Source organism: Sphaeramia orbicularis, chromosome 15, assembly GCF_902148855.1.
Source record: "Sphaeramia orbicularis chromosome 15, fSphaOr1.1, whole genome shotgun sequence".
Classification (NCBI taxonomy): domain Eukaryota; kingdom Metazoa; phylum Chordata; class Actinopteri; order Kurtiformes; family Apogonidae; genus Sphaeramia; species Sphaeramia orbicularis.
Window position 1 is genome coordinate 23,385,321 of NC_043971.1, and position 15,988 is coordinate 23,401,308.

Sequence of the window (15,988 nt, forward strand, 5' to 3'; positions counted from 1 at the left end):
CAGTACTGGCCAAAAACATGTAAAGTTTCTAAACATGAGCCCAGAAACTACCATGTCATGGTAGTTTCATCCATGTCTTTTTTACATGGAAAATCAATTTGTACTCATTGAGTACCTGCAACATGGATAAGATTACATTTGTATCTCCAAGGCAATCCAATTGTTAAATTTTGCCTTTACTAATAATTGTTCTTTAGCTAATTATCATGATTTATATATTAATCGGCTTAATTTTTGTTAGGTTTTTCTTATTCATATAATTAACCCATAAAGACCCAAACAAACACAATCGACCAAAACCATCTACTGATCAAAAATGTTTAATACCTGTTGAACCACTAATCCTATCAATACATGTAAATAATTGGTGTAAAATACAGTATGTCATCTTTTCATGGTCATCAGAAATGACCCATTTGGACATTCAGAGACTCTGTAGTTACCATGGAAACACAGTCGTCTTTTACAACATTGATTCACCCATAAAAACCATGGAGTCGGATCAATGACAGTGGATGGAGACACTTGTTTTTATGTTTAGTCCATGAATTTTTTTGCTGAAACAGTAACTTTTTTTTTAATATGATATAATAACCTTTGAATTTACTCTGAGCTTTTACGAACATCTACATGATCAGTGAAATAAATGTAGGAAAATACGTGATTTACACTGAAAAAACTTAAAATGAAGAGGAAAATAATGCAATAAATGGTGTTCAATCACTTAAGAACAACAATCTTTTTGGGAACTGCCAGTGGGTCTTTATGTGATAACTGTTTTATCATCACTAATTTATTAATTTGTGTTTTCTCAGTTTTGTTGCAATTAAGATCATCACCGCTGAGATAGAGCAAGGTTATTATTATTAATAATAATAATAATAATAATAATAATAATAACATATTGAATATATTTCTATTTCTTATTTACTTTACCTATATCTCTGTCATGTTACAGTTTGTCTCACTGTCACCAAGTGGCCAAACATATGTTTTCTATACTGCTTTACAGTTTAAGGTCTATTTCAATACCGCAGTTGAAGACACAACTGCGATAAAGTTACTGCATGACAGCACAGTTAAAGTAACAAAACAACAGGAAAAGCACATAATGGGCAAAGCAATACAAGTTTTACAGGTTTAGAAGCAGCTGCACCCAAAGTCCTTGACAAAATCCTTGAAGGAAGGTGCTACAAAATATCCTGCCACTGGAAGGATGTGGATGGATTTGACAGACAGGATGAAGGTGTTCATACTCTGCTTATCCAAAAAACGTTTTAGCTGAAATAGCTGGAAGACACGCTTTCCTACTCCTACACACTTTCGCCATTCAAAGCTTCTGAACATCTGCTAACCTATTCTGATTGGTTCTATTGGTGAAAGCAGCTGCTATAATCTAACCCACAGGTGTCAAACATGCGGCCCGGAGGCCAAATCCAGCCCGCCAAAGAGTCTAATCCGGCCCGTAGGATGGATTTGTGAAATGCAAAAATTACACTGAAGATATTAACAATCAATAGCGTAAAAATCATTTTATTTCAGGTTCCATACATACACACCAATTAAATCTCAATTAGATCAGACCAGAAAAATACTATCATAATAACCTATAAATAATGACAACTGCAGATTTTTTTTTTTTTTAGTATTAAAAAAAGTAAAATTACATGAAAATATTTAAATTAACAAACTATTCTTTTACAAAAAATGTGAATAACCTAAACAAATATAAACAATGTGAAATGTCTTGAGAAAATTAAATGTAATTTTATCAATATTATACCTGTTACTAAATATTTTATGTATTTGTAATTGTAATGTCAGTTGTAATGCCCATGTGTAAATGATAAACTGAAGAACTGAGGCAGAATATTGTTAAAAATGCACTTGTTTTTCTTAAGACATTTCAAGTTGTTCACGTTATTCAGACATTTAAGGAAACGTTGTTGAGGTAAACATTATCGTAATGTAATTTTACTTTTTTCACTGGTATTATCTTTCTGATCCGGCTCACTTGAGATCATGTTGGGGTGAATGTGGCCCCTGAATTAAAATGAGTTTGACACCCCTGATCTAACCTGTAGTGAGCGTGGTGCTGAAAATGTAAGTGATTGCTTCATTTTCAGGCTTTTTTTCAGTGACACCTCAAGATTTGGTGCTTAAGTGCATGTCTGCCATATGCTGGAGACATAACTATAAATACATTAAATTTTAAGTTGTCTCCCGGTGTCTCAGTGTACACACATAACCTCGGCTTTTGACAGACTGAATCCATTCATCACTTAACAAAAAAGCTTTTTTCCATTTAAGCTTAGATTCCCTGGCATTAAGCCCTTGAATGAAATGTCCTCAACCTGCGAGTTATCCAAATATCTATTGTCCTAAAAAGGAAGACTTTGTGAGTGTTTCCCCTCAAGAGTTAATAAAGACTTCTCCTGACCAGATTTAAGCTACATGCTTTTGTGGGAATGGTTTGGCTGAGAGTGGAGCTCTTGTGCGTTTCAGCCAAGCATGAGGCGTTTAAACTGAGGATCAGAGCCTTTTACAGCTTGACGTCATCCTCCCTGCACCCACCGTGGTAGAACTGCTGTGTGAGCATTAAGGGGTAGCGTGGTGCGGTGCCATGTTGTTGATCAGATTAACATGTGCGCCTGCTACAACTCGGCTAAAGTTCAGGGTAAAAGCCGTAAAATACAATGAAGTCAGATTCATTCATGAAGTAGCGAGTATTTATGTTGCAAAAACATGACGGAGTACTGTATAGATGTGTACAGGAAACAGTCACACAGACAGCTGAGAGGGATACAGTGGAAAGAAATGTTACTAAAGTGGGAGTTATTCTCACACGTACCAAATAAATGAGTCCTGAGTGTGAACATAAACACTGAGATAGCTTACTGGCAAAAACTTTGCTCCAGAGGGAAGGGTGCTGTAGGTGAAGGTTTGATTCCCAGTTGTTTTCTTTAAAAACATGAAGGATGGCGAGCTGTCCTGCATTCTACGAGTTGACTATATGAATATGCATACGGGGAAAAAGAGGTCGCAACTGGTGTATCGTAAAAAAGATTGCAACCGCTATAACGTGCAACATATTTTTTTGTTTTCCTGTCATCTTATAGTTAAGAATTTACAGTTTCCAAAGTATGGGAACAGCTGGAAAACAGTTGTTTCCTGCTGGGTTTGTTGGCGTCTTTACAGTATGGATGGAAGCATTAATAAGTAATTTTGTTCATGAGATGATGAGAGGGTTTAGACCGTTTTTAAGCTAGCACGTAGAGAATTGGACGTTTTTTCCTCTCTGAGGATACTATCAAAAAATTCTTAATCTTGTGTAAAGCCACTAGGATGTGAAAATTTCCGACTTTAATGTTCCACAGTGGTAGTATCAAACAACTGGATAAACAGTTCTCATAATAACCTAATGAATGTGGCAAAACAGCAACCAAGGTTATTTTTAGTCAGTCTTGTCAAGCCATTTTCAGTTAAAATACAAGGTGAGATCATCATTTCTAGGAATAATTAAGTGTTTTATCAGTAATTGTTTATGCTAAGAGTCCTTATTTGCACAGCTGCATCACCACTTTCTTGTGTTTACCTTTTAATGGATATACCCACAGCTTTTTCCAAACCCCACTGAGTAAGGTCAGTCAGTAGTTTTGAAAACGGCTTTACAAGAGAAGTGTTAGATCTTTAGAGGAACAAATAGGAGGAATGGGAACCAACCCCAATATAAAGTGTACCATCAAAATGATTTTAACCCATAACGACCCAAATATCCACCGTCGACCAAAATCATCTGCTGATCTAAAATGTTTAATAACTTCTGAACCACTAAACCTATCAATCCATATAAATAATTGGTGTAAAATCCAGTTTGTCATCTTTTCATGGTCATCAGATATGACCCATTTGGACGTTCAGAGGCTTCGTATTTACCATTAAACACAGTCATCTTCTACAACATTGATTCACTGTTAAAACCCATGGAGTTGGATCAATGACAAAGGATGGAGATGCTTGTTTGTATGTTCAGTTATTGATATTTTTGTGGAAAAAAGTCACTTTTTCTTCATTTTTTTTGTTTTTGATATAATAACCCCCCAACTTTAATCTGATCTTTTATGAGCATCTACATGATCAGTGAATTAAATATAGGAAAATACATGATTCACACTGAAAAAACACAACATACAGAAGATAATATGATAATAATTGGTGATAAATCTCTTTAAGAAAGTTTAAATCTAGAGAAGCAGTGGGTCTTTATGGGTTAAATATATTGTAGCTTTAAAACAACCACAAACCTGTTGTTTTTGGCCACAGTTTTTATTTTAATGGACCTTAAATATAAGAATCAGATTATCTTAAATGGCATCGAGACCCACCCAGCGGTTTCTGTGCTTGAATCGGGATTAACACAGTGGAAGCCTTTGGCTAAAGAGAAGACCTGTCACAACTCCACTGGCATGTAAAGAACAGTTGTTGAGTTTCTTTCCAAAAGTCTGTTGGTACCAGGCAGTTAACACTATCCGCTATTCCACTCAGCTGGAGCTCAGGAACTCCTCTGTTCCATAAATACAGGAATTAATAGCAGGATCAGGAGGGTGTAGGTGTCTGAAGTAAGGATGGAAACTTAGGTGGAGTAATTGGCAGCATTGATCAAGGGATAATAAAAGCTAAGGCCAAGTGTTACCAAACATCCTCCAGCACTTCTAATATTGGTTTGCTGAGATTCTCTGGATTGTGACTGGTCTGTAGTGCAGTGTTTGTATATGAAGGTAAGCTTTTATCTGCAGAATAAAGCCTCTACAACACTAATGTAATGGAAATATTATGCCTTATTTATTTGGGCTTAAATGTTGCAGTTAAAAGACGGGGTTGTGCAACAGCGAAGTAAATTTCAAGTCATTATGTCCCCAGTTCATGTGGCTCGTGAAAATGTGAGATAAGCAGTGGAGACCCGAGCCCTGAACTCCCAGGAGGTCAGTTCACTCAGAGGCCAGCGGACAGGGGCCATTTGAAGCATTTAATGACTGCTAAGACTCAGGCCTATGCCACTGCCTTACATAGTATACCACTAGTTGTGTTGCATTACATGGCTACAACATTGTTCACGTTACCTCCTCGCTGAGCAGACATAGTAAGAACAACACCGGCTGTATGAGGCCAATGAGGCATAAACTGGACAGTGATAAATGAGAGGTTAAAAACATCTCTGTTGCTCATGACTGAGTGCTCCTACTGTGGGAACAGCATTTCAGTGTTGTCATTTCCTTTTCTGATTATTAATTGATTAGCAGATTAACAGATAATTCAGCAGTAGATAGTTAAAGTCACAAATCTGTTGTTTTTATTCTTGTTTTAAAGGGGTCATATTTTGATAAACCCACTTTTATTAGTCTTCGGTACATTTATTTGTGTGTTTGGGGACTTTTATTAGTCTTCGGTATAGGGATGTAACGTTTACCGGTATAACGATAAACCACGGTGAAATTGCCAATGGTTAGTATTACCGTTAAAATTCTAATTATCATGATAACTGTGTTTGATTACCGCACTTTTCCAGAGAAAACACCTATGTAAAGACATGCTTTTATGTCAAATATTTGAGTATAGTTTTAATTTATTACAATTTTAATTTTATATACCTAATATTTGGAACCAGTATTCACTTTTAAAGTCTCTGAAAAGGTTCGTTAAGCATCTTTGTGTTATTTATGCGATAAATTATATACATTTTTCAAATCGGATTTTATATAATTTTTTTGTGTTTTCTGGCCTCTTGTGTTTTGGTTAAAGTGAAAAAAATAACAGGCAGTTGATATAGATGAAGTTGTGCTGAAAAAAAAAAAACAAATATGGGTATAGTAAACATTTGTTTATATAGTATATAAAGGCAAAATTAAAAGTACTGAAAAACGGCCAAAAAAGGCTCAGACCACTAAGGGTTAATACTTGAATGTTTCTGCCAACAGAAAGTGCATTGTGCCTATTATTTTATTTGTTCTGCTTTTGTTGTTTTTTTTTTTAAATACAACTTGGTTAAATTATTTCAGGTTGTGTATAAGTACCTTTTGAACATTTTGAGCACAATTTCAACAATACTGCGATAATAATGATAACCGTGATAATTTTGGTCACAGTAACTGTGATATGAAATTTTCATATTGTTACATCCCTACTCTGGTACATCTATTTGTGTATTTGGGAACCCTTTTTAATTATGCGTTACATATGTATAATGACAATAAAGACATTCTATTCTGTTCTAATAGTTCAAAAAGTTTGAATTTGAACCCTCCAGGTGCTGCAATGCTATGTTTATATTCATTCCGGCAAAAATCGAGTGGAGTTTTATAACTAGTTACGTCACGACATTTGCACATATAAAGCCGAGACTTCCGACATACATTTCTCCAAGTGCGCTATAATTGTTTGTCAGCAGCAGTGGTTGTAGTCCATACTGAAAATATGTCCAAACTTTTAGACGATTACCAAAAATGTTCAGTTATTGGTTGAATTAACGAAAAGAAGTGGCTGAACAGGACAGTCAACAACCTGGAGGGGGTGGGGTGTTAAGTGGCTCATTTGCATTTAAAGGGCCAGCGCTCAAAGTGACCTTTTTCCTGTCATTACTCAGAAATAGGGTTGAAGATGGACCTGTGGGGTTGAATTAATGAAGAAGTCAGCCCCAAGCATAGCATTTACAGTTTAGGTAGACCACAGGGAAATGTTTTGAAATTCATAATTCCATTTATAAAAAAGCAAAATATCACTCCTTTAAAAAAATTTTCATCATCTTTTATGTGTTATAGTCTCTATATTGTATGATGGTAAATTATCTTTCCTTAGATTTTAGAGTATAAGTTCAACACAAGCTCGTTTTATACAACAAACAGTTCAGTAATTAACAATGACTATACACATGATCTCTGTTCTTTTCTTATTAGAAACCATAAATCCAACCACATCATGACAGAATATCACATAGCATATGTCAGCAAGGCCACGCTTTTATCTTTGTGCAGCACCATTTCCCAAATGAGCTCCAAATCTTCCGTTTTTGTCTGTTCATGTCCTGCACAAACGTTTACTTTCCTGCTATAACTCTCTCACTGTTGATGAGTTGGGTGGGTTTTTTTTCCCCAGCGATACCTCATGTGTTCAATGCCCAGACTGGGTTCTGTCTGTGCTGGAGGAAAGAGGATGGGTGTGCGTTGGCAGTGGTAAACACGCTGATAATAGGCAAAAAAAAAAAAAAAAAAAAAGACAGTGCAAAAAAGGACAAGAGGCACAAGTGACCACCGGAAAACACAGGGAAGCCATTGTGTTTACATTGTGGGTTTGGCTCCATGTTGGGAGACATCAGTTGGGCAGAGGGGTACAGTTTGCCCCTGGAGCTTGTGTACTTTTGCCGCTGCTTTAAAACTCTGAGATTAGAGCCAGACCTACCAACCTGCCTTCAAAGAGCTGAGTCTATCTGTAATGGACAGCAGAAATGAAAAAGCAACATTAGTATCTCCTTTTCCCATGTAAGTCTTTCAGTACTCTCATCTAATGAAGATATGGGGTTGAATAACATTTAGTGCTGTTTTCGCTCTAGTCTACATTGTCTCCAAAACTGATGCCAAATCAAACATTTTTTTGTGGTCTTAGATTGAGCTGCCAGAAACTCAAAGATGTCTCTCTGAGGCAATGCCAGCATATTAAGAAAAAAAAAAAAAAAGAGGAGCTGCAGTGGTGGTCCTGCTTTTATTACTTTAAACAGATATAATGACACGAAGGAAAGAGACATTAATGAGTATGACATGTCAGACATGCAATAAAGCCCATTGTATTTGCTCTAGGATCTCAGTGATTAAAGAGATAACATCATAGACAGAATGTACAATGTTGTGCTTCATTGAAATCAGTTTTTACACCAGGCGTCATTTGCAGAAAAAAAACGTTAAATTGCTATAATCACCCTGTCTTTTACTTTGATGGTAAGATTTGTGTTAAAGTTAGACAGATTTTTATAGAAGAGCTTTGTTGTCTGTTCTTTCTACAGAAGGATGTAAAGGATGTGTTCACAGCTATCACATTTGAGGTGGCGTACAGTCTGAGGAAACACGTGTTGATGGGACATCAGGACCGAGACCTTCCTGCACTCACCCCAGTCCTACGATGGAGGAAGGGAAATAAGATTGCAGTAAAAAATGAGGTAATATGCACAAACATGTACAATATGATGATAAAAAGTTAAATGATGTAGATATGTATTAAGGATGATTCTACCTCTTATTTGGAAGAGTGGCTCAAAAGAATGGTTAAAACACTGTAACGTACACTATAATAGTAAAAGAAAAACAAATCATCCACAGTTCTGACTTTTTTTCTGCCATTTCATTATCTTGGCTTAAAGCTATTCAGTTCCTAACATATTCTAAGAACTATCAGGAAAATAGAACAAATAGCCCACAGCACACATAGAGCAGCATGTTCTATAGGAAGCATTCTACTGGAACAGGAGGGAGTTTCCAGCCTCTCATGCCTCACAAAGATGCAGTTTAATTTAATGATCCTTGTATGACGTATTATTTTTTCTTTCAACATTTTATGTAAGTATACTAAATAAAATTTGCCAAACCAAAGAAAATAACTCTTTCTTAGCTCTGTGAAGTGATCAAAACAATACTGCCTGGATATAGTTTTTATCTGTACTTTACCCCACATGCACTGTATTTAGTTTTGTTTTTATTTATTTACTTGAATTAGATTTTTTTTATTCTTATGATTTAACCCTTTCATGCAAGAATTATGAGAACCTTATTTAAGATTTTTTTTTTTCCCAAGTGTTTTTATTCCTCTTTCAGCATGAAAAAATCAATGCAATTGAAAATGTTCTTATGACCCTATTTTTCATGGAGTTGCAAAAATGTCCACTTAACTGGACTCAAAGAAACATGTATTTACTGATATGCTGTGTGAAAACTATGTAATAAAAACATTTTAAATGGTGCTAATCTGATGTTTTCTCACATTTTAACGCACTCTAATACTAGTCATTACTCACTTGATGGAGATAATATGCAAAAAAAAAAAAAATCTTGTTTAAAAAAACTGTTAATTACAGTCTAATAACAATAACATGCAACTGATTTATACCCAAACATGTCACTGCAGATCAGGTTTATCAAGAACAGCAAAGTTACTGTACTGGGATGAATTGCAGTGTATGGTATGTTGCACAAGCGTCCACTGTGTTGGCTGATATGGAACTAAAACAATAAAATCCATGAATATACAAGAGAACAGCTGTAGAATAACTGCCCACTGTAGTGATCGCTATGCATGAAAGGGTTAATCTCATATTTTAATATTCTATTCTATTCTATTCTAACATTTAACAGATGACATTTCATGGACAACTGCAGTCTTAAGTGTATGTCAATAGGTGATCATTAAAAAAACACGCAAGTTTTGCAATTTTTTGTAAATAATGAAAAGTTTTAATGACACTGAAAGTATTGTTTCCTGTGTTGTGATACGTGATATATCTATGACTTGAATGCTTCAATCTTTAATACTTTAACCAGAATTCACTCTAAAGCTGAAGCCTGTTTCTAACTTACCTTTCATTTATTTTCAGAACTGAATCAAATACCATACATACCTGATAAAAATAGAAATACAGAAGTTCTAGTACATTTTTTGCAGTTCTGGTTACATTTTTTATGTTAATGTTAAATTGAGGAGATGTGAGAGGAACAGGTCCTACTCAAACATGTGTTACTTTCAACCAATACAAGTTCTTATACAGTTCATTTCCTCAGTTGATTGGGCTGAAAATAAAGCTCACATTGCACCTTTTAAATTAAAGCAATGTCGTGTCTTTTCTTGGACCGCAGAAAGAATGAAGGAAATAGCTCAAATTGAGGTTATAATGATTTGGTGTTGGTTACCAGCTTATTATTGTGAGTGTTCGCTTTTCTTGACTTGAATCCAAAAGCCTGATTCATTTATTTTCTTTGCAACCACCTCTAACCTGCCCCACATGTGTCTCCCCAATGTCTGAACGGCTTGAAAAACTGAGGGATTTACATCTTTCAGCACCTACAGAATCCATTTATCTTAAAATCATCAGTATAGAGGTTTTACTGCTTGACTTGGGTTTCCTTTGATGATTTAGCCTAAAAGCAAAGACCATCCTCTCCTTGATTAAAAGCGAGATGAGAAAGAGATCAGTAAGACTAAAGTATCTGGCTTTTCCTGCATAAAAATCCACTGGATTGATTCCACAGCTCCAACAACAACACAACACTGCCCCCTAGACTGAATATGAAGTCAGTGTGTGGGGACCGCTAACAGCATGAGGTCATACCAACTGTGTACATCACTGTTTTGTCTTTCAGACTTGGTTTGAGAAGAACTGCCTGTCTGATGACTGCGCCGCAGATCTGAGGCTTCACGGGAAACTGTTTCTCTCTGGGTAAATGTCCTCGACTTCACAGTTTAGTTTAGATTTTGATGAACTCTCTGTCTTGGCCATTGCTTGCAGGACTGAGAGGAAGCAAACTGACGTCATAGGCCGTGTGGGTGTGGGGAGTGGAACCATGACGCATGCTTGGAGGATATCCATATGTTTTTCCATACTTAGGGAGTTCCCTTTCTTTTTAGTGTGTATCTTTTGCTTTCCCCACATTTACTGATAGTTTGTCAGACATTTTAACAGTTATTATATGTCATAAAGTAAAAACACAGCAAATAAAAACGTTGAAATTACACAAAAGAAATACAAAGGTCGACCCTTTACTAAAAGAAATATCTGCATTGACACAGATTATATTTTAATGTGTTTTTACTCTGAAAATGTGTTGATTTATGTCCGTTTTAGGTTGTATACCAAGCCCCATCTAGCCCTCGGAGGAGTGAAGAACGTGTCTTTGAACCTGACCATATCCAACACTGGTGACGACGCCTACGACACCAACATTTACTTCAACTTTTCCAGAGAAGTTTTCTACATCAACTTCTGGCAGAGGGTCAGTTTGCTGTTATGGCTGCTCAAGTATCTTCTGCTTATTTACTTGAGCGCAGATGTTTATTTTTGAAAAGTCTCGTGGTGCTAAGATCTGTTTGAGTTACAGCAGTGAAATTATGTTGCAGATACCGTCAGACCGTTTTATGCACACATGCGTCTGTCAGCTGAATGTCAGGAGTAGTATCCTGAAATGTATATGTTTCTTCAAGATATTTTATTTAAAATGACTGATTAAATGTCAGAAGTGCTGTCTAAACAGTAAACCCTGCAAAAAGGAAAGACGTGCAAGACAGATAAGCTTAAAGTTTTGCCGGAGCTGTATAAACTCTCCTGCAGATAAAACGATGAAGGTGAGGAAGAGGAGGGCAGACCGAACAGCAGAAACAGCTGTCTGGTCTCAAAGGAGAGCTCCTCTGGCTGACCTGTCATATGGTTCTCTGACTTATTCGAGACAGATAGATGTCAACAACATATGAGCTGTGTCTATGAGAATATACTTAATGTCACACAGATTGATTTGTACCATTGAACTGTCAAGAAAAACCCAAAAAACTCAAGCATTTTATTGGTATATGCAGCTCTGATAGGAAGATTATGACAGGAAGGATGTACTCATTCTTTGATTTTTTTATGGAAAATGATTTAAGCATCTACCCACAGTAATCCCACGTACAACTTCAGAAACACCATTATATGCAGATTGATTTTACAGAAAATACACTGCTCAGCCAAAAGAAAAGTCGTACAGACAATATTTAACTGCACCACCTTTGGTTTTATTTACAGGAGACATTCACTGTGACATCTTTTTTTGCCACATAATGCTTATGTAGTGTCACAATAAGGTTCATCATATTTTTTCCATCCATTTTTGCATTATTTTTTGATTACTGATGATGGAGAATTGGACCGCTACATCAAATCTTCATCACATCCTAAATTAGAGTCTGGGCTTTATGGAGGCTAATCCTTGTGTAAATATGATGTCTCATTCTCCCTGAACCATTCTGTCACAAGCCTGAAGACCCTGATCAATCCTGGCATTGTTCAATCTTTTTGACAATAAAGACATGAGAGGCTACTTACTGCATCAGTTAAATATCTTGTTACTCCACCCCCCGAAGGGGAGGCAAGGGGTATTATTTTTGGTTCGGTTTGTTTCTTTATTTGTTTGTTAACACTCTAGCAGTGAAACTATTTGTTGAATTCATACCAAATTTGGTTGATAGATTGCCAGTGACCCAGAATAGATCTCATTACATTTTGGGAAAAATAGGTCAAAGTTACAATTTATTATGATTTTTTTTTCCATTTACTTACAATGGGCAAAATTTCACATGTCTGTAGCAGCAAAACTACTGGGTGAATTCACACTAAATTTGGTTTATAGATTGCTAGTGACCCAGAATGGATCTCATTCCATTTTGGGAACAGTAAGTCAAAGTTAAAATTTTTTTATGAATTTTTAAAATCTTCCCATTTACTTATAATGGGCAAAATATGTACGAGGGGCCAGGTTTGTTGTGCCTGGGACCACTTGTTACAGCTGAAGCATTATTAACCACTGCAGCACTTACCAATGGAAGGATCTGAACTGTTTGCTTAGTTAAATCCAAACAGTTACTTTTTTTTTGTCCAGGCTGTATATTTAACTCTAGCTAAGACAGTAAGTAGCCTCTCATTTATTTAACATCTAAAAGATTGAACAATGCCAGGATTGATCAGGATCATCAGGGTTGTGACAAAATGGTTCAGGGAAAGTGAGAGATCACTGTCACACATGGATTAGCCTGCATAAAGGCCAGACTCTAATTTGGGATGTGATGAGACTTGATGCAGCGATCCGATTCTCCATCAACAATAATCAAAGATTAATGGAACTATTGATAGAAAAATGTTATGAACCTTATTGTGACACTACATAAGCATTATGTGGCAAAAAACATGTCACAGTGAATGTATCCTGTGAATAAAACCAAAGGCTGTGCAGTCAAATTTTGCATGTGGGACTTTTTTTTTTTTTTGGCTGGGCAGTGCAGTTGTGTGAGCTGAAAACCAGTGGTCACATCCGCCGCTCTGTGCCCACTTGTTGTGAAGAACGTCAAATCACAGCTGAGAGAGATAGTTCAACAGCTTTTCAAAAGCTAGAGCTGACCCCATCCATCACAAAGGGTTTTTCCGTCATAATGGACCTTATGTTTATTCTCCAGCAGGGTTTCATGTCTCTATGATGGATAAGACCTATCTCTGAGAAGCCCACAACCTCCTGACATGATTTAAACCCCCCCCCCAACAAAGATGAAATTGAATTTAAATAAAATGTGTGCTGTGGGCCAATATTAGAAAAACAGTGTTTCAGTTTCAGTTTCATAGCTAATCTAATGAACTGAGCTGACATTACATATCAGGTTACCAGAAGCCACAGAGGCTCATTTAGTTCAGGAACCTAATAAGTCAGGGTGGCCTGCTCCACAAAGGGAACAGGAAGCGAACAGTATGAGGAGATGACAAAGAGGTCACCGGCCAGATTTACTGCTGTATGCTCTTTGAGACAATTCTAATTATTCTCAGTGAAGGTGATGATGTGACCCCTTTTTCCAAAGTTAAAGCCAGCTCTTAATCCTCTCCTGAGGCTTTTTCTCCACAGAGCGAAGCTTGAACTTGTATTCCACTCATATCTTAAGAGCAGTGTCTGTTATCTCCATATTGTTTTTGCAACACAAGCTTCCAGAAAGCTGTGGAGGTGAATTGGTTTCAGAAGCAGTGCCTTTGTTCCCATGGGAGTCAGAAACTGCTGCACAGGCTTCTGTGTTTTCTTTTTTTATCTCAAAAATGTTGGGGTTGTCAGCTATATGACCTTTCAGATGTGATGTTACATGATTTGTTTTTTTCAGTGACTTAAAAATGTATTTTTGTCAAGTACAGAATTTAGGAAATCAAAAAAGTGTGTAAAGTTGTGAGTTTCAGTGAACTTTCAACCAAAGAATCTATGAATCAGGCATTTTCATGGCTGTGCGCTATAATGTACCCTTAACATGCTATGAAATGTCAGCAATGTTCATACTTTCATAGATGGGCTAAAGCAGATGATGACAGTGGTTTGTAAAAGGAAGACCAAAGCAAAGCCAAATGTACAAATACTGAGGTGAATGGAGACATAAAGAGACATACGCAACATGGTGAAAACAAGACTCCTGTGTATTGTCTTTCACACTAACATACCGCTGCCCTAGAGGCTTCAGCTGACACTGAAGCAGTATAAACAGTCCCACAGATATTTAATGGGCCTGCCATTTGTGAAAATCCCAGCATGTATTTGTTCCTGACAGAGTAAGACCAGTGAAAGTAAGCAAGAGCAAGAAAGTGAAGAAGTGCTGAACAAACAGACTTTGGTCACTCTGCTCCCCACGGAGACAGATCACGCCATATGTCTGAAAGCTCTGCTCATTCTCAGGGGCTGCCAGGTGGGTGATGGGTAAACAGGTCAACTTCCCCAATCCTGCCCAGCCCCACGGGACAAGCGGTGTTTGCACAGCAGCACAGATGAATACAGGAAATAGAGGAAATTCCATCATTGCCAGTAGTGCTGGGGTCCACACCCCCCCCTACAGTGTTCAGCTTAGTCTCACTGAAAAGGACAGTCAAGCTTATTGAGGTTGACTTAATGAAGATAGAGGGCACAACCCCACCCTGGACTGAGACTGGAAATCTGCTGAACAAGGGAAACTGTGGATGATACTGAGGATGGATATGCAACCTTTAAACATGCCAACAGTCAGCCTTCACTTTTGGAAACCTATTATAAACAAGTCTAAAACTTGGCATCAGCTCGTATATGCAGACATTTCATTTGACTTACCTTAAACCATCATAGAACATTCCAGGAGCACTCATCTGTCCCTTTTTATGATTAAAACTGTTGAGGTCATGAAATATCTCTGCCCTGTTTTATGCTCTCAGCGCACAAGCTTGGCAGACAGCCTCTCAGTGAACTCTCACTAAAAGAATTCTTACTCCTCGTAAGGTCAAGGCCCAAATGTTTACACAGCGCAGCCGGTGAAGCTCCATACTGTTTAGACAAGCTTCCAAACACACAGCCTGGAGGCTGTCCAATTACCCACCCGCTAAGATGTGTGTGTGCCATCGCCGCTTTGTACATTCTTTATTTAACCTAATTTATAACTTCAATAAGATAAGAGAAACTATTCTTTTACATGTTAAAAAATGGTTTCTAACAAAAAAAAACCAACTGTACTTCTAGGCTAGCCTGCATATCTAGGTGTGTATTAAAAGCTGTATTAAAGCCGTCACCCATCAGGATGCAGCTTAATAAACCTGATTGTTCCCTGTCACAGTCGGTTGCTTGTCTGCTGTGTTTCCCTCTGTCTTCTGTCTCCATGTCACCCACTCAGTCTCCAGTCTGTCTGTCTTACTCTGTCTATCATTCGTTTTTGCAGGAAGAGAAGGGTATTTCCTGTGGACTTGTTGATCTGGACTTCCTTAAATGCAGCGTGGGATTTCCCTTCATGAGAGCACAGACTAAGGTAGCTTGCACCCAAGTACAGCTAAGTGCACTATATCAAAGATGGCTCTTCTACTTCCAGTTTTTGTACATCCAAATCTATTAATGCACAATGCTTCTTTGGGCAAAAGTCTTCAACTACGTGCAGTTTTAAAGTAAAAAAAAAAAGATATCTAATGCAATGCATCAACACCTGTGGCAAAAGTACTCTGAGTAACCTCTTCGACTTTTCTCTCCAGTATCATTTTGCAGTGATTTTTGACACCAGTCAACTCTCTGGAGAAAATGACACATTACAGTTTTTAATTCAAGCTAAAAGGTAAACTCAAGTCCCATATTACACTGAATATCTGTGATGTTATATTTATAATGGATTCCTGTAAACAGTCCTATATACAGTGTCTTAAATGATTCATAAAATAAAAAAATGCATTCTTCTTCTA

At 37.0% G+C, this 15,988-nt stretch overlaps 1 protein-coding gene across 1 annotated transcript in view; it reads left to right on the plus strand.

Annotated features, from left to right (window-relative positions):
* The window catches only part of itga9 (integrin, alpha 9), a 64,740-nt gene that overhangs the window by 37,047 nt on the left and 11,705 nt on the right, over positions 1-15,988 (plus strand). The window contains exons 16-20 of the mRNA XM_030156447.1: positions 8,051-8,203; positions 10,395-10,471; positions 10,877-11,024; positions 15,481-15,567; positions 15,785-15,864. Coding sequence (XP_030012307.1) covers positions 8,051-8,203; positions 10,395-10,471; positions 10,877-11,024; positions 15,481-15,567; positions 15,785-15,864 — 545 coding nt within the window. The remainder of the gene's footprint in view (positions 1-8,050; positions 8,204-10,394; positions 10,472-10,876; positions 11,025-15,480; positions 15,568-15,784; positions 15,865-15,988) is intronic.